Source organism: Amblyomma mixtum, chromosome 1 (genome assembly GCF_055824585.1).
Source record: "Amblyomma mixtum isolate Tamu chromosome 1, ASM5582458v1, whole genome shotgun sequence".
Classification (NCBI taxonomy): Eukaryota; Metazoa; Arthropoda; class Arachnida; order Ixodida; family Ixodidae; genus Amblyomma; species Amblyomma mixtum.
Window position 1 is genome coordinate 82,125,346 of NC_143012.1, and position 24,233 is coordinate 82,149,578.

At 47.3% G+C, this 24,233-nt stretch overlaps 1 protein-coding gene and 1 pseudogene across 1 annotated transcript in view; both read right to left on the bottom strand.

The window, feature by feature from the left end:
* LOC149366971 (uncharacterized) overlaps positions 1–24,233 on the bottom strand; it is a 104,105-nt gene that overhangs the window by 42,001 nt on the left and 37,871 nt on the right. Inside the window, exons 20-21 of the mRNA XM_089553433.1 lie at positions 22,259–22,452; positions 2,103–2,296 (exon numbers count right to left, since the gene is read on the bottom strand). Coding sequence (XP_089409559.1) covers positions 2,103–2,296; positions 22,259–22,452 — 388 coding nt within the window. The remainder of the gene's footprint in view (positions 1–2,102; positions 2,297–22,258; positions 22,453–24,233) is intronic.
* On the bottom strand, positions 3,056–6,024 carry LOC149366972 (lewis-type alpha-(1,3)-fucosyltransferase-like; annotated as a pseudogene).

Below are 24,233 nucleotides of genomic sequence, written 5' to 3' on the forward strand. Positions count from 1 at the left end.
TCATTTGCCACGTGTTATTTCTTTATTAGTGCTCTCTTTTTTTTTCTTTTTTCATAAATATCACATCCTTGTATTCTCTACTTTTTCTTGCACAAATGAACATATAAATAAATATATTAGCTAAAAGGTTTTTCATATTATCGTTTTACTGAACCATCTGTCATGTCATGTGGTAGATCGCGATCTTCACACAGAAGCAGGCCATAAGATATCAAATGAAAAGGCTGATGGGCCAGGCCTTTGCACTATAGCTGGATACAACTTAAACAAAAAACAGCAGAAGGTAATGCCCTAATGGGCACTGAAATTCCCTTGGACGTCCTGCGGACGTTTAGGACGTCCATGGGACGTCCAATACTAGTGCCTATTGGGAATAAGCCATGGTCCATGGTGCCCTGTATTGCTTCGTTCTCCAATCACAATGGTAAATGAAATCAGCCTTTTAATGTTTGATCATATCAAACAAGCCAGAAGCATCAAATTTTGGAACTTAAAATTTTTTCTTGGGGAGGAATTCTGTGCATCAGTCCTGAATGTGGGCGGAGCTCTACCGCAGAATTGATTTGTACCCGACTAGAGGTGCCACAAGCCTCGCTTGTGCCAATGAAGACTTCGTTGTGAGCAAAAAGATACAGCTGTAGCTTGGATTGTTAAAATTTTGAGTGCAATGCTATAATAAATATGAACAAGAAATGACCTGCAACTTGGTGAACAGTTAACTAAGGGAAAAAAAAAGGCCTAATCCAGTTCTTCAAACTGCCACTGAACACCTGTGGCTTAGTGATGGCAACTCTTGTTCTGACACACATTTGCGTGAAATTTTCTGCATTACAAAGCAGACAGAAGGGTGCTTCTAGAAAAGTCGCTAACTTAACATGCAATAAAATGCATATATATAGTGCTGCCAATCAAGCCCTTTGAGGCTTTGGTAGGCCTGATTCTTTCTGTATATTAACTGACATGAATAAAGGTGCTACTTATCTACCTATCTAAATGTAATCAATCAAGCAGAAATCCTAATGAACAGAAAGTACTGTTGTTTCTTCTTTTATTCATGCCAATCCCAAGTCCCATATACTGTAGCACGCATTTTAAACTAAGGCAAGAGCTATCAGATACATTCCCAGATTTTTGTGCCAAGACTTCCTCACAAAGATTCGGATTTAGTTTTTATTTCTCAGTAACTTCCTTTTTTTTAATGTCCCAAATGGAAGAGATGGATTTAATGTAGGGAAGGAGCGAAAAGCCAGGTGGAAGGATCTATCTATGACATCCCACTCCCTAATGGGGATCAGGAAAAGGGGAGTAAGAGGTAGAGAGTGAAGGTGGGAGGTGATGATGTCACAAAACGATAGGCTGAACACAAGGCGTAAAGCGTCCAAGCCATAACACACATACATGCCCATGAAACTTATGTCCCAAAGCTACAACACAGGCTCTGAGAGATGCTAAGGGGAGGGCCTTCTGTTAACTCTGGCTGCCTGAAGTTGTAAAACATACGCCAGAAATCTCAGCACATGTCCACTTTTACATTTATGCTCCATGAAAAAGCTGCCGAGGTCAAGTATTCAACTGGCAGCCTTGTTCACAGCACCAAGACGCCACAGCTGTAAAGCGACCAGAATAGATTTCGAGGTCACACCAAGGAAAAAAAGAAAAAGCAAATAACCGCTAGAAGTCACACAGTGTTGAGGCTTCACTTTTTCTTTAGACAAAGTGCCATAGAAAGGTATCTGATTTGTTCATTTGCATACAGTACAAACCCTTATCAGGTTCAAGCAGAGCTGAATACTATAAAGAGAATAAAAAAACTCAGGAGAATGCTGGGAAAAAAAAAGTTGGCATCATTATCATTAGCCAGATTGCATCTAGTACCTCTCCTAATGCTCTGTGATTATCCTTGTCGCGCATTAGCAACCCTAATCTACCAACTTCCTTATATTATCTCTCCCCCCCACCGACCCTGTGCAGGAAGTATTATAGAGGTATGGAATCACGAGAAGAAGCCTAATGAGCACTGAACCTCTCTTGGACGTCCTGCAGACATCCTGAATGTCCGTAAAACGTCCAAGGGAGTTTCAATGCCCATTGGGAGGACAAACCTTTCAAAGTTGATTCTCAGCTCCTGCTTGACCCCAGCAGGCTGTGTGTTCACATTCCAGGACAGCCCGTACGCGTTGGAGCCGGTGTGCAAATTAAGCGACCGCTGCCTCACGCTGACTGTGACCATCTGCGCTCTGGCAATCTTATTGGCTTCCTTTGTTGGCTTTGGTCTCTGCTCTTCTTTTGACCGGTCCTGCAATAGGCCATCATGTGAACACCATTATAAGCACAAAATATTCACAAGTGGTGTTTCATTCATCTAAGACATTCCACAATTTTTAAAAATAAATGGTCTTTCTGAGTTGAAAATTTTTTTTTTCTGACATAGCATTGTCAGCGGTGTGGTACATCAGCATACAGCTAAGACGTGTTGACTAGCAGGCTGGTTAACTAATATTGAATAGTTTTTTTAAATATTACTGTTAGGCTCCTTAATTATAGAAAGGCATGTAGCCCACCATAATTAATATCCATGTCAGTTTTTAGAATTTCGAAAATGCATCGACACTGTGGCCCAACAAATTTTGGCTATTTCGACAAGTAACGTGCACTGGAGAAGCGCCTCGAAAGCACACATTTTGGTGTGGTGTAGCCAAAATTTGTCGGGCCACAGCGCTAAAGGTAATAGCAGTTTTGAAATTCTAAAAACTGATATAATGTTAATTGTGGTAGGCTAAATGCCTGTCAATAATTAAGGAGCTTAACAATAATATTTAAAATGTTAACTATTCAATATTAGTTGACCAGCCTGCTATTTAGCATGTCTTAGCTGTAGTCTGATGTACTATAATGCTGACGATGCCGCGCCGAAAGAAGAGCTCTTCAAACTCAAAAAGCCTATTTTGGAAAATTGTGTAAAGTCTTAGGTGAAATACCCTGGATAGGTTTCAAGGAGGAAAATCAAAGAAACTGAAGCACAGATCTCAGCAACAGCCTGAACATACAGAAAACAGCAATATCTAATCCAATTTATTTTCAACGTCAACATCTACAGACGGTGATGCTGCTGACAGTGGACAAAAAGCCTCAAAATTGGGGTTGACAGCATCCGCTGATCGCCTACTTGACAGCAACACAGCATTGCAAATAAACATTTCATTCAAATAAAATACTAATTTTAGGTACAGAAGGGATGCAAAGAATAGGTGAGTATCACTATACACGCGAGAAATCATAACAGAAAAGCAACAGCATCGTCAAACTGGAATGCAAATCTATACAAATAGTGTACACATATATGCAAACTAGCATACACACGGAGGCCTACAATATAATAAAATGTGGGAGAACAAATATATAAGTATAATCAATGATTAAGTAAGTTTGGATACAAGAAGGAAGACATCATAACTCAACCAATAATTGCTCTATAAGCATGAGTGAAAGGTAAGCTTTGTTCTTTCTTCTAAATAGTTTTCCTTTGGAAGAAAACCACCCATAAGAAATTTTGAACTTCAGTGGAAAAATGGAGAATTTTAGTTTCTTTGAGCAAACTGAACTTATGACAAATGTCAGAGTTCCAAGTGGTGATGTTAAAGCAATGTCACATACAGCACGAGCCTTGCACTAGGATGGTTGGACCACAAATGGCCGCCGCGGTGGCTCAGTGGTTATGGCACTCGGCTCCTAATCCAAAAGACATGGGTTCGATCCCGGCCGCGGCAGTCGAATTTCCATGGAGGCGAAATTCTAGAGGCCCGTGTACTGTGTGATGTCAGTGCACGTTAAAGAACCCCCCGTGGTCGAAATTTCCAGAGCCCTTCACTATGGCGTCCCTCATAGCCTGAGTCGCTTTGGGACATTAAACTCCAATAAACCAACCAAATCAACAAACGAGCACAGCTGCATGAGCTCTATTAAAAGCATTGCGGCAGCATTAGACACTAAGCAGCTGGCATTTAATGCATGCTGCCAGATTTACGTTGAGCTATTTGATTGAAGCATTTCATGCTTACCATACTTTCCGGTGCATAATTAAAATGTGTTCATTTTTCATTGACGCGTCTTATATAACGGTATGACTTATGTCGTATTTAGTCACATAAAGAGTGCACTTTCTTTTTTTCCAAAAAAATACGTCAAAATTTGGGAGTTGCGTCCATCATGTGAGATAAAATTTCAGAAGCCAGCATGTCTTAAGCCAGCATGCATAACTTGCGCAGCAGCCCACAATGCTGTGTGAATAAAGCACCTTTAGAGGTCCCTCTAGCAAGACCCTGAGTATTGAGCTCAAAAACCAACCACAACAAGTTGCTATTGCTATGATCCTTGTTGTGGCAGACCAAAGTAACCCTTGATTCACCAGTCATGAGCATATGGATGCGCCTGCTGGCGAAAAGGCGTTATATCCACAAAGTGCGACAAAGCGAACAGAATTTGTCCTCATTGGGGATCAGAGTACACTTCTGCTTCCAAAAGAAGTAAGTGCTGTAAGCATCGGGGTCCTTCAGGAGGAGGCGCACATGAGCAGCCACTTGGCCGGGCTCTTTCAAGTCCACAGGGCTTATCACCGAATGAGTTGGGACGTGCAGAGTTGTGTTGGGCGGGGCGAGCACGATGGGGACGAGGTTGTACTTGAACGCGTTGTAGATGACTTCGTAAGCGCTGTGGAAGCAGTCTGGTGTCAAGGAGACCACGATGAATTTGAAGCGTTTGGCGATGTAGCCGATGCAATTGGCTCGGTCCCCGCAGTGACTACGTCCGCAGTGGCGAACGATATGTACGTTGAGGTCTCCGAGAATGCTAGTTGCGATGTTCGGCCGCAAGGCAAGCATGTCTGCGTAGATGCGGTACTCGCGCTCGCCCACGATCCAGCCAAGACCGCGCCTCTCTCGGGGTTCTTCCTTCTGAGACTGCGCGGCGAGCGGCTCGTCTCCGGAAAAGCCGCAGCGCCAATACGGGACCATGATACGGTGGCTAGGCAACATGACCACGATGTCCGCGTCCCCGCTACGGCCCGCAGTCCAATTAAAGTGCGGCCCTATCACGTGGAAAGAGGAGTCGTTTGCGGAGTCTTTGTGCGTGATAGCATCAAAGTTCGGTGGCGCGAGATGAGTCTTAGACCACATGACCCACAGCTGAAACCGAGAGCGACTGTGCGGAACGTGCAGAGCAGTCACCCTATCCGTCTCGAAGACAATGGCGTCACTCCTCATGCGCTGGCTGCGGTCGCTCGTGACTTCGCACAAGACGGAGAGAACGTTGCCGAACGAGCAGAGAACGAGTTGCGACGGCCGGTAGTTTCCCACGATGTCCGGCTCGAGGAACGCGGAGGGCTCGACGAAGCGGTTCCACAGCAGGATGCGAGGATAGAATCGATCTCCGGTGCGTTCTCGCCAGAAGAGCCACGGCGGAGCCGGCCACGCTGGAGACTGGTACCGGCGCAGCCACATGTAATAGCAGCAGCTGACGGCGAAGGTGGCGAAGAGTAGAGCTATCATGGCCATCTTGAGGATTCTCTTTCCCACGCACTGCCACAGGTTGAAGTTCGCGCGTCTCGCCGGCATGGCGAGCCCCGATCGTGGGTACCCGCTGAACTCGCACCTCCTGCACACTTTCCTTCCTGCGACGCACGTCTGTTCTTCCAAACTTTCCTCTCTGTCTGCACGTGGCAGCGATCGTGGTTCAGTTCGAGCCAATGGGCAGGCCCGCGAGCTTTCCTTTAGATCCTTCCTTCAGTCCAAACAACGACAACTGGCAGCATGGCTGAAAAAGACCTAATCCATGCCTAATCCCCAAAATCGTGACGTCACAACACATGACTTCGCGCGGGTAATTCAAACGATCCAAATACAATCAGCGCGATCACGATCGCTGCGTCAACGCGCGGAACCGGCGCGTTGAAAGACAAATTCGTGCCAGTGTGCGAGTATATATAAGTTGTAAACGTCTTGAGGACATTTATATATTTAAAGTAAAGTAATTCCGGTGAAAGTTAAACAAGGGGTGAATTAGGTAGGATTCGAGCCCACGACCCTCTGATTGCGAGACAGGCACGCTACCCACAGGCCACAAACGCTCGTCGTTTGAAGCGGGATAGAGGTGGACCTGGTTAATTCGTTGTGGTCTTTGCCTTTGGTGCGATGTTTTAAGGACAGGTACTGACGCGTGCATAGTTAATTATGACTATGCTTAATGAGTGATTCGGTAATTAAACCAGATTAATTTGATTTCTGAGGTGGTTCATTGTACCTGAGCGGCCTGATACGTGTGTATGCGTGATGCATAGATGTGCAAGGTGCGATTCGGGAATCGGGTATTATTGATCAGGGAAAAAAACGGCATAAACTCTCACGCGGGGCCGCCGAGTGTACGTGGTGATGCGATACTACTTTGATATCGCGCGTTGCGCAAATAAACGCGCGCGGTAGAATGCTTCTCCCAACTAAACGGGCTTATTGTTCGAGCTGAAATTTCGCAGAGAAGTGGCATTTGTCGGCAGAATTGTTTTATACCACGTTTGCTTGGGGTACTTACCTGATTCGAACAGAATAAGTCGGATATTCACATCGTCTGCGGCGACGACGAAGGAAATTAAGCCGCTCTGACAGCGATCGCACCGGTGGCGCCATCTCGCGTGTTGGTGGTGAAGATTCGGCAAAGGAGGGGGCCTCGGGAGGTTTGAAGACGCTCTTTCAACTGACCTTTTAATGGTCACAGAAAACTTAACTTGCTGAAAACTTAGTTTGGTCAAGCTAAATTTCTGTGAGCATTAAAAGATCAGTTGAAAGAGCGTCTTCAAACCTCCCGAACCTCGCTCCATTGCTGAATCTTCACAGCCAACCAACGAGATGGCGCCACCGGTGTGATCGCCGACAGAACAGCTTGATTTCCTTCGTCGTCGCCGCAGACGATGTGAATATCCGACTTATTCTGTTCGAATCAGGTAAGTACCCCAAGCAAACGTGGTACAAAACAATTCTGCCGACCAAATGCCACTTCTCTGCGAAATTTCAGCTCGAACTATGCGCCCGTTTAGCTGGGAGAAGCATTCTACCGCGCGCGTTTATTTGCGCAACACGCGATAGGTCTCGTCTGCCTGGCGGAAAGTTTCCATCCGTCGCCGAGTCCGCCGAGGGGCGCTGCAATCTCGTTCGTCTTAGGGAGACATGAAGGCTCCCTAGTTCGTCCATTCAGCTATTCACAGGTGGCAGGCGAAGGAGAGGAAAAGGGAACAAGGTAAATTCCAGAAATGAGGTCACAGTCACAGCAGAAACCGGAAGTTAGGAGGAAGAGAGGAGTACCCAGGTGCCTCTCACTGGTGGCTCAAACGTGAGGAGGTGCAAAGGAGCTATAATGGAGCGCATAAGGGTGATAGGTAGGTATCAGTCGAGGCATTCCCTGCAGGGAGGACAATGGACGAGGTGCTGAGAGAGACAATAAGCAAACTTTCAGAGAATGTCGCAGAGCGCAATTTGGTAGTGGTAGTGGCGGGGCTGAATGATGTCCTGAATGGTGACGCCGCACAAGTGGTGGGAAGACTAGCTCAGGTAGTTGGTGATATAAGGGCAACAGCACAGTAAGTGCAGATCGTGATATGCACAGTATTGGAAGTGCTAGCACAGAATGGGGAGGCTGACAAGGACGTGATGACTGTTAATTGGGAGATGAAGATGTTAGGCCTGGAGAAAGGCTTCGAAGTGACAGACATAAACAGGGAAGTGCGTGAAGAAGGTGTTAGCAGAGGGTGTGCACGAGATGGCATCCATTTTAGTGGAGGAGTAGGAGCAGAGATCGCCTGGCACCTGAGAGTATAGCTTCTTTAGGGAGTCCACTTGGGCTCCGGGTGTAGGATGGAAGCAAAGAAAGCATAATAATGGAGGCTGAGCTCCCAAAAAATGGCCACTAGGAGGTCGAGGAAGAAAACTACAAAAAAGAAATTTAACATCAGGTTGAGTTACATAGACATGCAAGGGGGTAGAAAGAGAGAAACGGTAGAACAGCAACTAAAGAAGGATGAAATAGGTGTGTATGCTCTATGCGACACACATCTCGCTCTACTTCTTTTCCATTCAAATAATTCAGTTTTTACCTTCTGCATTCTTTACCTGTCGTTTGAACCTCTTTATTTCTCCGTCATTGTCTCCTCCATACTTACAGGTTAGTTTCCTATCCCTTTTCCACAATTATCAGTCAATGCTCTTTCTGTATAAGTATTTAAATACCTTAGCTGCCCATCTGTTATCGTCCAATTTCCTCAGGCGTTCTTCATACAGTATTTTACTCTTAGCTTCCCGTGCTTCGAACGATGCCCACCCCATATCCCCCTATACTGCCTTGTTTGTCATTTTGCTGTGGATGCCTAGTGCTAGCTTTCCAACAGCTCTCTGATTTATTTTAATCTCGTCTGAACCACTGCCCTTGGGCACAAAACCGTATTTTCAAACGTAAGCCCTGGCACCATTATTCCTTTCCAAATACCTCTCAGTACTTCATATTTATTGTACCCACATAAGGCCCTATGTTTCATTATCCCGGCATCTCTTCGCCCTTTTGCCCTAAGAGACTGTTTGCGCTTTTCTGTTATATCTGCCCTTCATTTACCCATATCCCAAGATAGTTGAATTCGGCTACTCTGGGCATTTCATGGCTTTTTATTGTAAGCACCTAATCAGTTGTATCATTGAAAATCATCAGGCTTGATTTAAATGTGCTAATACTGAACCCTGGAGCGTCTCCTTGTCTCCACAACAATTAACCAGAGTTTGCAAATCTTCCTGGCCATCTGCTAACTGTACAATATTGTCTGCATGCATTAAACCGGAGAGCCATTGCTTAACAACTTTTCTGCCCAATCTGTATGACAGATTATAACCTAGATTACTTTCTTGTGCCCTACTTTTTATATTTACCATATAGAGCATGAACAGCAGTGGTGATAGAGGACAACCTTGTCTTAATCCTTTGCGTACTTCAACAGTTGTCGTACTTCTTATCCCTTCCCACGTAATTTCAACTTTATTATCTCGGTATAGTTCCATCCTGGCTTGATAGTACGTAGTCCTCTCAGCCAGTAATCATCAGTGTGTTTATTTATCTTTGGATACTATTCCTACAGTTAATTTCAAACTTCTTAGGTTCTTACGTAACATGAAAACTGTCTTAGCTTTGCCCTCCTGTGCACACAGATGCCATCTCAGTTGTGGTCACATTTATTCAAACCTAGCTACAGGATACCGCTTCAGTCTGATACATTTGTTGGTTGCCAAGATGAAAAAACAATGTGGTTAAAACAAGAGCAAACAGAAAAAAAAAAAAAAACTGCTAGCGGTTCTGCATTGCCAACCGCAAAATATTGTGCGAAAGCAGGTTTTTGCAGGTGGACAACAATGTCACATACCTGAAAGCATGTTTGAAAGCGCGTTTCCTTTCCTTTCGTGATTTGCGACCAGATGGAAGTTGATGAAGACGACGATGAGCTATGCACAGCCGGGAGTTTGTTGCAGTTTAACACGAGGCTTGATCGGCTGCGGCGATAGCGTAGTGCTCTCGTGCAGTGGCCAGCAAAGCTGACCTGTTCATGCCGCCGCAGGTTCATATCCCAGTCGCGGCAATATTTATTTTATATCTCTGGGTTGGCCAAGATCACCTTCTGTCAAAGTCTCGTTTATTTCCCGTCATTTGCCGCATCATGCGACTAACCTCAGAGGCTTCACAACACAGGCATTTTCCAGGTTATAAGGCCAAGAGTGCTTTCGGACTAAAAATACAAGATTAAAAAATCGATAAGATTAGAAAAAAAAAATTCAAGCAGCCTTGTACAAGCTCTTTTTGGAACAGTCTAACACAGCCGTTCCGATATGGGGCACCGTGTTTCTATTCATGTGCATGGCAGGGCATGTAAAGCGAAGGCAAGATAACCGCTGGTCCTTAAGGGCAACGGAGTGGATTCCAAGAGAAGGAAAGTGTAGCGGGGGGCGGCAGAAAGTTAGGTGGGTGGATGAGATTAAGAAGTTTGCGGGGATACGGTGGCCGCAACTGGCGAAGGACAGGGTTAATTGGAGAGACATGGGAGAGGCCTTTGCCCTGCAGTGGGCATAGTCAGGCTGATGATGATGATAATGATGATACTTGTGGAAGGAGCAATGCCCTCATTTCTGTTGTAGTGCATCTGATGAAACCTGACAGGACCCTCAGCACCACTTGCATTTCTGAAACCACTTGGCTCGTATTACCGAATGAGCCTGAAACATCCTGCTTAAACATTATGCTCCAGAAAAACTGCAGTCACGTCAACAAATGCTAGCAGGCATTGACACGTTGTGTCACGCAAAAGTTACACAGAAAGTAGTTTGTGGATGATGCAGCCCCAAAACATTAGACACTTTCTTTCCCCCCTAAAGCTCACAGCTATTCAGCAACATTTTTCTCTTGAAAACAGCTTCAAGCATTATGTACGGCAGTGCAGTCAGATATTGCAGGAAATTTCTTGTGAACATTTTTCAACCAATAATTACTGCCTACACATAATACCCTCTCCTTATGAGGCAGTTTTCCCGTTGAGCTGAAGGCTCGTGATAAATTTTAAACATTGAAAGCACCAGCAATTACAACTTCAGCTCTTGAATTCTATGTGCTCCTATGTGCTGGACTGCATCAGAACCTCGTCAGAAACCGTGTGCATTATAATGCACATCTGCATTTTGCAGAATTCCTGAATAATGCATCACTTCTGCACCCTAAGCGTCATTGGAATACAGAGAGCATTTACTGTGTTTCCACATAGTAAGCCTTTTAACAAGTGTTTTTAAAATGATGGCGTTGTTCTGAGCGGCCTCCCAAGTCGGTTTTTTTCTCTAAACCAGATTTCTGCTTCCAGCCGGCTAACAGCTTGCAAGTCTGTCGTGCTTTTCCATGAAATATCTTCTAATATTTATTTAAATATGCATTCTTTCATGCTTGTATTCAATTAAATATACGCCATAAAACGTTCTTGCATGTTTATGTAGGCCCAGAGGCACGTAGCAGAGAACATGGAGAAAACTCCTAAGGGAAGAACTGCGGGACGTAGAGCTGCCAGATTTTCTGTGTACATTCACGGGACTATTGCGGCTTGATATATGTATTGAGATTAACGCTGACAGGCCGAACTTTTGCTCGTGTCTGATAAGGATATGTATCAGATGAGCTGGGGCAATTTACACAAGCAGTGAAGTGGATGCCAATATCAGCCAGATTACAAAATGAATGATTCACTGTTTTAAAGCGAGAGCGCTAGTACCTCCGTGTCGGAAGTATTGTACGGCGTCAGCGTCGGCGCTGGTGACCGTTCGAAGCCTGGTAGCCAGAGTGGCCCAAGCAACCGGCCACTTCGGCAACCCAGGTGGGCCACGTAGCTCACGTGACATTGTGGCATCATCACAACCTACCCATCGGATTGTGAGCAAACTGATCACTGTGGCAGGTGGAATTTAAATGAATGACTGATCGCGACAGGTTCCTCGGGAAGAGCAACATGGTTCACACAAGGGGGAACGCCTACTGGCGGGCGTCTGCAAGACGTGTGGCGCTTCGGCTCCGTCATTTTTTGACAGGAGCCACGACTCAAGTCATTGGATCCCATCAATTTCGCTCCCTTTGGATTCGGCAAGTTCATCGGCACCCGTGAACACCAAATTCATATAGGTGGGCCCCCTTTTACAAATTTTAACGCGGTTTTTCCTTCCCACCTCCGGCGCCGACGCTAAGCCTAACGGCTGCGCCGGCGTTCGGCTGTGAGGGAGCTGCTTCTTTCGGCAAGATGGAAGAAACACTTCTGCAACGCGGCTATGACCCGGACGCCATGTCTTGGTCGACCGTTCCCGTCACTGTGGAACCCAAATCGGCACCTGCGGACTCGATCCGCAATGCAAATCTTCTGCGTCTGCTTGAGCGCCGGTCCAGACGCGAGGCCAAGATAGCGGCGAACGCCACGCAAACCACCGACAAGGCTGCTGCTACCCGCCAAGCTCCCGCCTCGCAAAAGGCGAAGGACGCCGGCCCAAAGGGCCGCAACCCTGTTACCAAGTGGAGGCCCAAGCCTTCACCAAAATTTCACCTAGACGACTTTGTCATCGTCATAAAGCCCCGGAAGTCATTGGCCATCCGGGACGTCTTTCAATACGGCGAGCTCGGTGCCGCGTTCGGCGCTTTCCTCGGGGCGCCTAAGGCGTCCGAGTTGAGCCTCCTTTTATGCAAGGACCAAAATTTGATCCTCGCCAGCACCCGGAACGCCCACATCGCAGACCGTCTGCTGGGAGATTTTTCCATCAAATCGACCATAGGAGATGTGCCTCTCGCCGGCCATCTCAAAGAACATGACGAGGACGTCTGTTATGGAGTCATTACGGTGGCCAACCATGAGACGTCCGAATCTCTTCAACCTAGCGTGCAGTGGAGGAGCGGCACTCTACTGGATATCCGCAAGTTCGGCAACTCCAACAAGGCCCGGCTCACCTTTGCCGGCACGGTTAAGCCAAAATACGTCCACTACAACTCTGAAATCGTCTCAGTGCAGCCGTATTTGCGCACTATTCCGGCCTGCAGCTTGTGTGGAACTGTTGGCCATCGGGCAGACGCTTGCCCCAACCCAGCACAAGATAAGTGTGGCCTGTGTGGACAGCAGGCACCCATAAAAGAGGGGGTGCGGGCCCCTCACCAGTGTATGGCCAAGTGTGCAGTTTGTGGTGGTGGCCATGCCACGAACTCGCGGGACTGCACTGCAAAATACCGTCCCAACAAGCCAGCCGCCCCTAAGGGCGGGAAATCCAGCGTGACGGGCAGGCAGCCACATCACCCTGGTAGCGTCGGCAGCGACGCTTCAAAACAACAGACGCCTACCAGCGGGAAGGACGTCAAGGGCTGTCAAGTGCCACCACCGCCCCCACACGGCGGCCAGGAGAAGCAAGTCCGCTCCCAAGACAAGAATGGCGCGGCCGGTTCCTGGGCCAACGCTGTAAAAAATGGCAAACAGGTGAGCGGTTCAGGCAGGGTTGCCTCCTCCTCCCACCCCCTCTCCCCTCCCCCTCGCTCGGCGGCTGACGCTGAGCTCCACAACCTTGTAGCTTCTCTCCGGGCCCAAAACGAGATGCTACTTGCCAAAATTGAAGCCTTAGAGGCTAGAACAACTCCCCTAGTAACCCCGACACAGAGGCTATGGAGAGCGAGACGGCGGCGACACCGGCTATGGAACCTTCCCTTGCTGAACTCGAAGCCCGTCTCAATGCCAAATTTGACACCTTGTTGGAGACAGCGATGGAACGCCTTATAGCTCGAGTCATGGAGGCTATCCCCTCTATGATCGCTCAACACGTCGCGAGTAACCCCCGCCTTTCTCGCAGAGCCGGCCCCCTTAAGGACGTATCTGGTCGGCCCTCTAGATTATCCCGGCGAGTCAATGACCTCGACGATGACGAAGACAGCTGCCCCCTTCCAGGTGCTGAGCTTCAGCCCCTGGTATCTGGCTCGGGGGCAGCCTCACTACCACCTATCATGTCAAAATCTGAGCATGGCGGGACACCCTCGGTATAGGCGCTCCCCCCTTTCCAAATCGGCTTCCCCCATTACGATTACTCAATGGAACTGTCGGGGGCTCCGGTCCCGTTCCAAGCGCGCCGACCTCCGGCTTTTCCTATCAACCTTTGAGCATTTGCCAGCGGTGGTTGCCCTCCAAGAGCCAGGGAAAGGCGCCACACTAACAAATTATACGACGTTCCAGCAGGACCCCTCGTCTTGTCTCTGCGTTCATAGAAATTATACAGCCAACCAGGTCGACTTAGACATACAACTTGAATACTCCTATGTAATGATGACCCTCCTCCCACTCCGCAAGCAGGACCCACCGTTACACATCCTCAATATATACTGCAATCCGAAATTGCCGAATGTATCATTCGCGGACCTCTTTAGCCACGCGCTGAGAGTTGCGGGTCGGGACCCCCTCCTGATTGTGGGTGATTTCAACGCTCCCTCTCGGATGTGGGGTTACTGCCGTGAAGAGAAGCGGGGACGCAAGTTGGCGGAGCTTGCGTCAACGCTGGGCCTCACTCTTCACACTGACCCCATCCATCCAACTCGTATAGGCAACTCCGTGACAAGGGATACGTGTCCGGACTTGACCTTCACCCACAACATTCAGTATGCAGACTGGGTCAACACCGAGGAAACCCTCGGCAGCGACCACTGCCTCCTGAACATTACGATTAGGACCTATCCTTTCGCGCGACCAACAACACAAGCCCGACTCCCAGATTGGACCAAGTTCAGGCAAAATTATAACACTGCCACACCAATACATGAACAAGGCTACCAGTCTTGGTCAGAACAATTGGTCTCTAGCATTCGCTCCTCCGAAACTCAAATTCAGCTCTCAGAGGCGGTTTCTGATGTGGACAACCACCTGCTCCACCTCTGGGAGGCCCGGCATTGCCTCGTCCGTCGGTGGCGTCGGCAGAAGCACAACCGGAAACTTAAAGCTCGCATCGCCGAGCTCACTCAACGAGCGGCTGAGTATGCGGCCCAACTCGCCGACTCCAACTGGGTGGCACGATGCAACACGGCCGCGCGGCAAATGTCCAGCCGGAACACGTGGCGACTTTTTCGCGCCCTAATTGACCCCACGCAAACACGCACGGAAACTCAAAAACACCTCCAAAGAGCCATACACAGCTTTCAGGGCAACACAACTCAGTTGGCGCACAAGCTCCGGGACCAGTACTTGTGCACCACCCAGGACCCCCGCGGGCCGGCGTACTCTTATGCAGGTTCTGAGAACGTTGAGCTGGATCAACCGTTCCAGCTCCATGACCTGAGGGCAGCCCTGGCAAAAATGAAACGTGGCACCGCTCCAGGTCGGGACAAAATTACAGTCAAATTGTTAGCCAACCTCCCCGACCCGACATACTTGTCTTTACTGAATTACATTAACTCAATCTGGCTTGGGGAAGTACCACTCCCCATCGACTGGAAGACCGCCCTGGTCACCTTCATTCCTAAACCTGGAAAGGCCATCAACACGGACAACCTCCGCCCCATCTCTCTGACTTCTTGTGTGGGCAAACTCATGGAGACGATGGTACGCGACAGGCTGTCCGAGTTCATGGAATCCAAACATCTTTTCGCGGACACCATGTTCGGGTTTCGCCCACAGAGATCTGCACAGGATGTCCTGCTACAACTCAATCGGGCTGTCCTTGACCCCGTCGAATGCGCTCACAATGACAAGGTCGTACTCGCCTTGGATTTGAAGGGAGCATTCGACAACGTTACCCACGAGATCATTCTCACCCACCTTTCTCACACTAACTGCGGCAGAAACGCCTTTCAATACATTCGGCAATTTTTGACAGACAGACAATCTTACATTCGAATCCAGGATAAGGAACATGGCCCTTTTCATTTAGGAACCAGGGGTACACCACAGGGCGCGGTGCTCTCTCCCCTTTTATTCAATCTGGCTATGATGCGCCTACCGGCCCAGCTGGGCGCTGTCACCGGTGTACAGCATGCGCTGTACGCCGATGACATCACCCTGTGGGCCACACAGGGTTGCCTTGGAGACATTGAGGCCAACCTGCAGGAGGCGGCGACCATAGTGGACCGTTATGCTCGCCGCTGCGGCCTCCAATGCTCCACCCAAAAGTCTGAATTTGTGCACATACGCCCCTCACCAAAGTGCACAGCCAAAATTTCGTTGTCTCTTGAGACAGGTCCAATCCCTGAAAAAATCGAAGTCCGGGTACTGGGGCTCTTTATACATCAAGACAGACGGTCAGAAACAACATTGGCCAAACTCCGTCAGGTGGGGGACCAGGTGGGCCGCTTAGTCCGCCGGGTTTCTAACAAGCGCGGGGGGTTACGATGTAAGGACGCCTTGCGGCTGGCACATGCATTTGTAACCAGTCGAATTCTATATTCGACTCCATACCTCCACCTGCGGAAGCAAGACGAGGATTCACTTGAAGTCATCCTCCGCAAAATTATTAAGCGGGCTCTACACCTCCCCGTGACCACCTCCAACAAACGCCTCCTGGGGCTGGGCATGGTGAACACATTTCGGGAGCTCCGGGAAGCTCACTTGACCAACCAATACACACGTCTCTCGAAGACATCGTCGGGTCGCCGCCTTCTTGCCCGACTACACATCCAACATACCACTCTCATGGAAGAGCGCGTACGTATTCCATCCCAGTGGAGATGCGCCCTCCACGTGCGCCCTCTTCCCGCGAACATGAACCGTGAGGACCATAATGGCCGGCGCCTGGCGCGGACGGAAGCCCTGGCCCGCCACTATGGATCGAAACCCGGCGTATTCTACGTGGATGCCTCCGGCCCCCACCATGGGGGATGGTTCACGGCCGCAGTCGTCCACGAATCCAAAACAGTGAACGGCCTTACTTTCCGAGCCCGTGACATAACACACGCGGAGGAGGTCGCCATTGCTTTGGCTGCATCTCATTCCAATTCAAAAACAATTATTTCCGACTCGCGAGGGGCATGTCGGAACGTCGAGCAGGGCTGGGTACCGTATCTAGCCTACCGCATTCTCCAAAACAGCGTCTATACCGGGGACCCCGCTCACCGACGTATCGTTTGGGCTCCTGCTCACATGGGCCTTGAGGGAAATGAGGCAGCTGACGCCGCCGCCCGCGCGCTCTCTCACCGGACATTCCCCTCCGACCCCGACGATCAGGAACTCGAATTCTCTCCAGCTTACTCGTTTAAAGACATTTCTTTACTTTATCAATCTGGCCATAGTCTTTATCCCCGCCCGTGTAAAGGTCTCTCAAAGGCGGAGGAGCGGCTTCTGCTTCGCCTATATACAAATACTTTACTGTGCCCGGCAGCTCTAAAACACTTTGACCCTTCTTTCTCTGGCAGCTGTCCGCACTGTGCGGAGAAGTCTTCGGACATCTACCACATGGTGTGGGCCCGCCCCTCCAACCCTGCTATCCCCCCTCACCCCAACCCAACCCGGGAGGACTGGGAGGCGACCCTGCTCGGCTGCTCTGACCTGCAGGCCCAACGGGCCCTGGTCGCGCGAGCCCGGGCAGCGGCCGACGCCACTGGGGTCCCGAACTAGGGACTTCCACCTAGTACTTGTGAGGGCTGGCCCCCTTTGGGTCAGCTCATACCTCACCTCCCGAAGTTTATCTGTAAATAAATGTTTTCCACCACCATCACACAAGCCCCACCGGTGGCAGCACCTACCACCAGGGGGGCAGTGGCGCAGGGGGCAGTGGCGCATGCAGGCAAGAAAACAAGGATCTAGTTAAGTGCCTCAATGACGATATAAAGCAGATTGGAGACGGTGTCGATATTATTTTGCTTGGAGACATGAACGGCCACATCGAGGATCTGGATGGATACACAGATTGTAACGGGAAGTTAATGCTAGACTTGTGTGAGCGGCACAACTTAGTTATTGTCAATAGAGAAACTAAATGTGAGGGACAAATCACGTGGGAATCCCGTAACAGTCAAACAACCATTGACTACTGTCTAATGTCGCAGGGCATCTATAGCAAGCTCGCAATAATGGAAATAGACGAAGAGGGGAAGGACAGCCTAGGAAGTGATCATAAACGTATTAGTCTACAGTTGGGAGCCCTAGTCAAAAGAGAAATGCAACGAAGTCCAAAAGACAACGCAAAATTAAATGATGAACAAATAGCGCTAATATCAGCCGATATAGAAGAAATAATTGAGAAACGCCACATGGAAAATTGGGATTATAATCAGTTGGAACTGCTCATCGCTACAAAAATGAAACAAGTGAAAGGAGTTAACCGCTGGAGAGGAAAGAGGAAGCCACGAAGCTGGTGGAATATGGAAATTAAGGAGGCCATCGAACAACGACGGGTGGCTTCAAGGGAACACAGAGAAGCAAAGAGGGCGCAGTTATCTGTAGAGGAAATAGGAAAAAAATGGGAATCTTATCGACAAAAGAAACAGCAAGTTCAGGTCCTAGTCCAGGCTAAAATAAAGCAGTCCTCTGATAAATGGCTGGCTGAAGTTCGCGAGGCAAATAAAGGGGGGCCAAGAAAATTCTGGAACCATATAAGCTGGTTGGGAAAAACAAATCAAAGAAAGCAGGAACAGATTATAGATGCTGAGGGAAAATGTTTGGAGGGAGACGATGCTGTGGACTACATTACGTCATTTATAGCTGCGTCTTTTAGCGACGCCAATGGGGTAATCTCCCCAAGTGAGGCGGCAACACAGGACAGCACAAAAGAGAACAGCTTAGAACTGACTAGTCTTAACTGGGAAAAGGCGGAAGCGATTATTCCTAAAACCACATCCGAAGGGATAGACGAAATTCCAATTAAGCTGATTAATGAACTTGGCCCAAGAAGCAAGGACGCGCTGATAAAAGCATTGGAGGCAGTCATAACAAATCAGCAAATTCCGCACAGCTGGAGACAGAGTAAAATGAATTTGATTTATAAAGGGAAAGGAGATAAGATGAACATAAAATCCTTCCGTCCGATTACGATAACATCTGTTATGTACAGGCTGGCAATGCAGGCGGTGAAATTAAAAATGCAGTCATGGGTAGAAGGGAATAGGATACTCGGAGAACTTCAGAATGGGTTCAGAAGGGGTAGGCGGTTAGATGATAGCCTGTTCGTGCTTACCCAATGCATAGAAATAGCTAAGGCGGAAAATAGACCTCTGTTTATAGCCTTTCTAGACATAAGCGGTGCATACGATAACGTGAACAGGGAACTCCTGTGGAGCATATTGAAAGATTTAGGTATTGGTGATGAGGTAATTGATTTTCTACAGGAAATCTACCGAGATAATGAAGTTGAAATTACATGGGAAGGGAAAAAAAGTACCACAACTGTAGGGGTGCACAAAGGATTAAGGCAAGGTTGCCCTCTATCACCGCTGCTGTTCATGCTTTACGTGATAAATATGGAAAGAAGGCTAGAAGAAAGTAATCTGGGTTATAATCTATCGTACAGATTAGGCGGAAATGTAGTTGAGCAGCGACTCCCGGGTTTAATGTATGCGGACGATATTGTACTGTTAGCAGATAGCCAGGAAGATTTACAAACTTTGGTTAATTGCTGTGGAGACGAAGGAGACGCTCTAGGATTCAGTTTTAGCGCAACTAAATCAGGTGTGATGATTTTTAACGATACAACTGATCAGGTGCTTACAATACAAGGCCACGAAATACCCAAAGTGGCCGAATACAAATACCTCGGGATATGGCTAAACGAAGGGCAGATATACACGGAAAAGCATGAACAGGCTCTTAGGGCAAAAGGACGAAGAGACGCCGGGATAATGAAACATAGGGCATTATGGGGGTACAACAAATATGAAGTACTAAGAGGTATTTGGAAAGGAATAATGGTGCCGGGACTTACTTTCGGCAATGCGGTTCTGTGCTTAAGGGCAGAAGTTCAGTCGAGATTAGACGTAAATCAGAGAGCTGTTGGAAGATTAGCACTAGGTGCCCACGGCAAAACCACAAACGAGGCAGTACAAGGGGATATGGGCTGGGCATCGTTCGAGGCACGGGAAGCTAAGAGTAAAATACTATATGAAGAACGCCTGAGGAAATTGGACGATAACAGATGGGCAGCTAAGGTATTTAAATATTTATACAGAAAGAACGTTGACTCACAGTGGCGGAAAAGAACTAGAAAACTAACCAGTAAGTATGCCGGTCATGAGGACGGAGAAAGAAAGAGCATTAAACGACAGGTTAAAAACGCGGAAGTTAAAAATTGGATGAATTCAATGGAAAAGAAACATAGTGTAGAACTATATCGATTCTGGAAAAGGCAGATCAGGAAAGAATTTTTCTATGATAACTCAAGAGGCAGTGCCCTACTTTTTGAAGCTAGATCAGGGTGTCTTAGAACGCGCAGCTACATACAAAAAGAAATTTAACGAAGAAGATGACACATGTGCAGTGTGTGGTAGATCTGTGGAAACAATTGAACACCTCATAATCAAATGTGATGGTATCCATCCGGATGTCGATGCAGGCACAGTCACTCTTTCTGAGGCCCTAGGGTTTAAAGATAACAATGGTCATGTAAATAAATCTGCAGTGGAAGTCAGCAAAAAGCGATTGGAGGATTGGTGGCTGAAAAGCAGAGATGTGGCATAAGGTTAGAATAGTAGGAAACCGTAGGCAAAGTTGATGGAGAATCTTAATGAGAATTGCCAACACAGTAAACAAAAAAAATAATAAATAAAGAAAAGCTGAGCATGGTGGCAATTGCCACCACCCCGTTTCAAAGGGGGCGCTCCTATCCATCCATCCATCCATCCACCGCTGCACCACTGCGCCAGGAGTGGTATGACGACTACCGGGGATCTATGAATGTAAAGTAGAGAATGACCGATTTTGCATATATTGGGGCATTAACCCATTAATGCTATAGCGTCATACCCTGAAGGTAGATCTTAAAGGGACAGTGAGGAGAGCTCTATTGATATTTTTTTTAAAGCAAAATCCGATAGTTCGGCATTTCATGGCTTTGTTGCTACTTGGCCGGCAGCGAAAGATGCATTTATTTCTAAGAAATTTGGATTCGAAGTTGAAAAAGTTTTCCCGCCGCTCTGATTCAAACTTGGGACTCTCTTATGACAACACAGGACTAAGTGACGTGAAACATGACGTGCACATGACGTAACGCAGACTCTGTGATTTCTGGCGGCCAGCAGTGCGGCCTAGCAGCAGCCGAAAAAAAAGCTACCGCCGGCCGCGCGTTGTAGGCACCTATCGGCTATTGCGGCCATCGCTACCGTCGCTTCGTTTACGTTTGCGCTGGCGTTTTGCGAGCGTTACGATGGTTCCCATTCTCGAAGTCGTCAACGAAGTTCTCGGAAATAGACACCTTTAGCATACCGTGTACCTTGTTACCGTTAGCGGAATACCGGGAACCCGCCTACTGCCGGTGAGCAGTAGCTGATTGGTCCCGATGTTGCAGGCGCGCGCGTAGCTGCCGGGTACGTGGCGCCGTCTGGCGACGTCAAGGAGATTTGCGCATGCATTGGCTGCACCTCAGTGATTCGTAGCTTCTTGTGTCCCAGTGTTGCTAGAACTATTGGTTCTAGCAACACTGTTTTGCCCTATGACGTCATCACGCTTGTACTTGTGAGTTTGGCCTGTGGCGGCGATACCTGCATTTTGGTTCTTGCTCGTTTCTACGTTACAAGAGCTTTGATGTCAGTGTGAGTGGCGTTTTTGTAATCAGGAGCTGGTATTCTGTCGATAAAAGCCAACTTCAATTTCTCCTCAGTATCTCTTTAAGTGTCCCCTCCACTTTTTTTTTTTTTTTTTCACATCAGATCTACCAGGCAGCAACCAATGCATTCACCTCAAGTTTAAAATTCTTGAAGAAGTGACTGAAGTGTACTTTAATTTTTGACTGCAGGCGTACAGGTTCAGTCGCACCTTTCCATTGTAAAAAGCTGCAAGCAAAAAAAAAACGATGCTCCGCTGCGGTGGCTCAGTGGTTATGGCACTCGGCTGCTGACCCGAAAGACGCGGGTTCGATCCCGGCCGCGGTGGCCCAATTTCGATGGAGGCGAAATTCTAGAGGCCCGTCCACTGTTCTACTGGTCGACATTTCTGGAGCCCTTCACTACGGTGTCCCTCATAGCCCGAGACACTTTGGGACATTAAACCCCCCTAAACCATAAACCAAGATGCTAATTCTACTATAAATTTGATTCTTTAAACTTGCCCAGTGCCACTTCACATTAATTCTATGGCCGCCGCGGTGGCTCAGCGGTTATGGTGCTCGGCTGCTGACCCGAAAGACGCGGGTTCGATCCCGGTCGCGGCGGCTGGAATTTCTTTGGAGGAGAAATTCTAGAGGCCCGTGTACTGTGCGATGTCAGTGCACGTTAAAGAACCCCAGGTGGTCGAAAATTTTCGGAGCCCTTCACTACGGCGTCTCTCATAGCCTCAGTCGCTTTGGGACGTTAAACCCCATAAACCAAACCAAACCACATTAATTCTATGTTTAAAAATATTGAATATGCAATAAACTGATGCAGACATCCAGCAACTACACAACAGATGCAATAATTGCCGAAGTGTCTGTCCTATTTAGACCTCTCAGAAACTGATACTGAATTCAGAGTTTTGATGGACTAAGGAGTTGCAAAGCACGTGCTGATGTGTCCTGTGCCTTCTCACCTCGTAGGTGAGAACCAGTTGCTGTCCGGGCCCATATCCAAGAATGTATTCCGTCGCTATAGCACTGCTGCCGTCTTGTCCGTCAGTCATCTTCTTTCTCATTGATGCTTTCAAGAAGGGTGCGTCAGGGACAACCATCTCAAACCAGCCACTGCCTTTGTCCTGGAGAGTCAGCTGGTTTTTCACAGCTGCACCTGAAAACGTAAAATGACGGACAAGATGTTTTTGGCGCTTTTTCTAGCTCAGGTAAGCATCGCACTGACGATTCAGCTGTGTTTATTCACAGTAAATGCACGCAGATAAATGAGCGCTGCAAAAACTTGACATCAAGGTGCAATGGCTATTGCATGAGCTTTTTGTTTGAATGTCAGTTTTGAGTACTAGTATATAAATAATAAATTATTAGTGAAAAAAACAAACAAATAAACACATGCCTATATACAATGTAGTTGAAAGCAGATGTAGTGTACACGTGCTTAGCACTCATTAGTTGGGTACCATTTGTTGCTATGCAAAGAAGAAATTGGGAGGTTAGCTCAGCTTCTTGGCTTGGTGAAGTGACTCAGCTGTATTTTTTTGCACACCAGTGGAACATTTCTATTAGGGCTTCAACTCTTACACACAAACACAAACGCAGGTTCGATCCTGGCTGCGGCGGTGGAATTTTGATGGAGGCGAAATTCTAGAGGCCCGTGTACAGTGCAATGTCAGTGCATGTTAAAGAACCCCAGGAGGTCAAAATTTCCGGAGCCCTTCACTACGGCGTCCCTCATAGCCTGAGTCGCTTTGGGAAGTTAAACCCCATAAAACCAAAACCAAACACGAACCTGCATGTTAACTGTTTAATATGCCAAGTTTTCAAGACACATGCTATTGATTCAAATTTGGCGCTCAAAACTTTCTTCCACAGCCTCAAAAGCAAATGTACTGTTCAGTTCATTACAGTGTTGACTTCAGTTTTGTTGAGTTGAAATCTTTGAAATCTTTGGAATGCTGTCACTCATGTCTTCTTGCTTAGAACAGTAAAGTGTGCATGTACTGATGTTCTCACAGTTGTTCGAGACACTGAAGGGCGATACTAATAGAGAAAACTCAGCTGCGCTAAACTCATGGATTACTCTTCGAGAACACTTCCCATGTTTTTTCTGCATGAAAGAGCAACTGCACTGCTGAGAAAATCGCAAATGATGTCCCTGATTTCCTCCATCATTTATGTGTTCGCATATTGCAAACAGTATTTATATCATTTGTAAGACGAGTACTCGGTGAATCAGAGGAAAGAAATGGAAACGAACCTGCTTGACCTGTCAATCAGACAGCCCTCCTTTGATGCGAAACAAAATACAAACAGCAAATGCCTTTTCTTCAACATCATGTGCGATATCAGGGATGTAGAAGAATGCGGCAGCAACAGAGTACGAACAAAAAAAAATCATATGTGTAGATGGACTTTTGTGCAAAGATTTCTTGCAGTGATCAAAATTAAATACCCTATTAACGCCTCAAATAATATGAATGTACACACAGAATAACAATACACAAACACACATTTTTAAGGAAAAACAGGAAAGCTCTTCAGAATGCACTAAATGTTCACAACTCGTGAATTTACACAGATAAAAACAATACACAAACATATACTTTTAAGGAAACAAAGAAACAGAAGACCTCCTCAGAATGCAACAGACCAAAGTGTGTAGCCAGGCCTTGAAGACCCGCTGTGAAAACTAAGAAGGTTAGAAATTTGAAAACTAAGCATTTTATAGCTGTAATTCATTGAAAAGCTCGCACATACCAGATATCGCTGCTTTGTGTTGCGTAACTTTTATTATTAAGCTGTAAGCTAGCCAAATAGTAAAAAAAAAAAGAAGTCATGCTTCATTCGGCTTCATTCATAGCGCTCATGAAACGCTATGTTAGTTATTTTCAACGATGGAAAAAAAACAGGTCAGCTATGAGCAGAAAACGAAAAGCT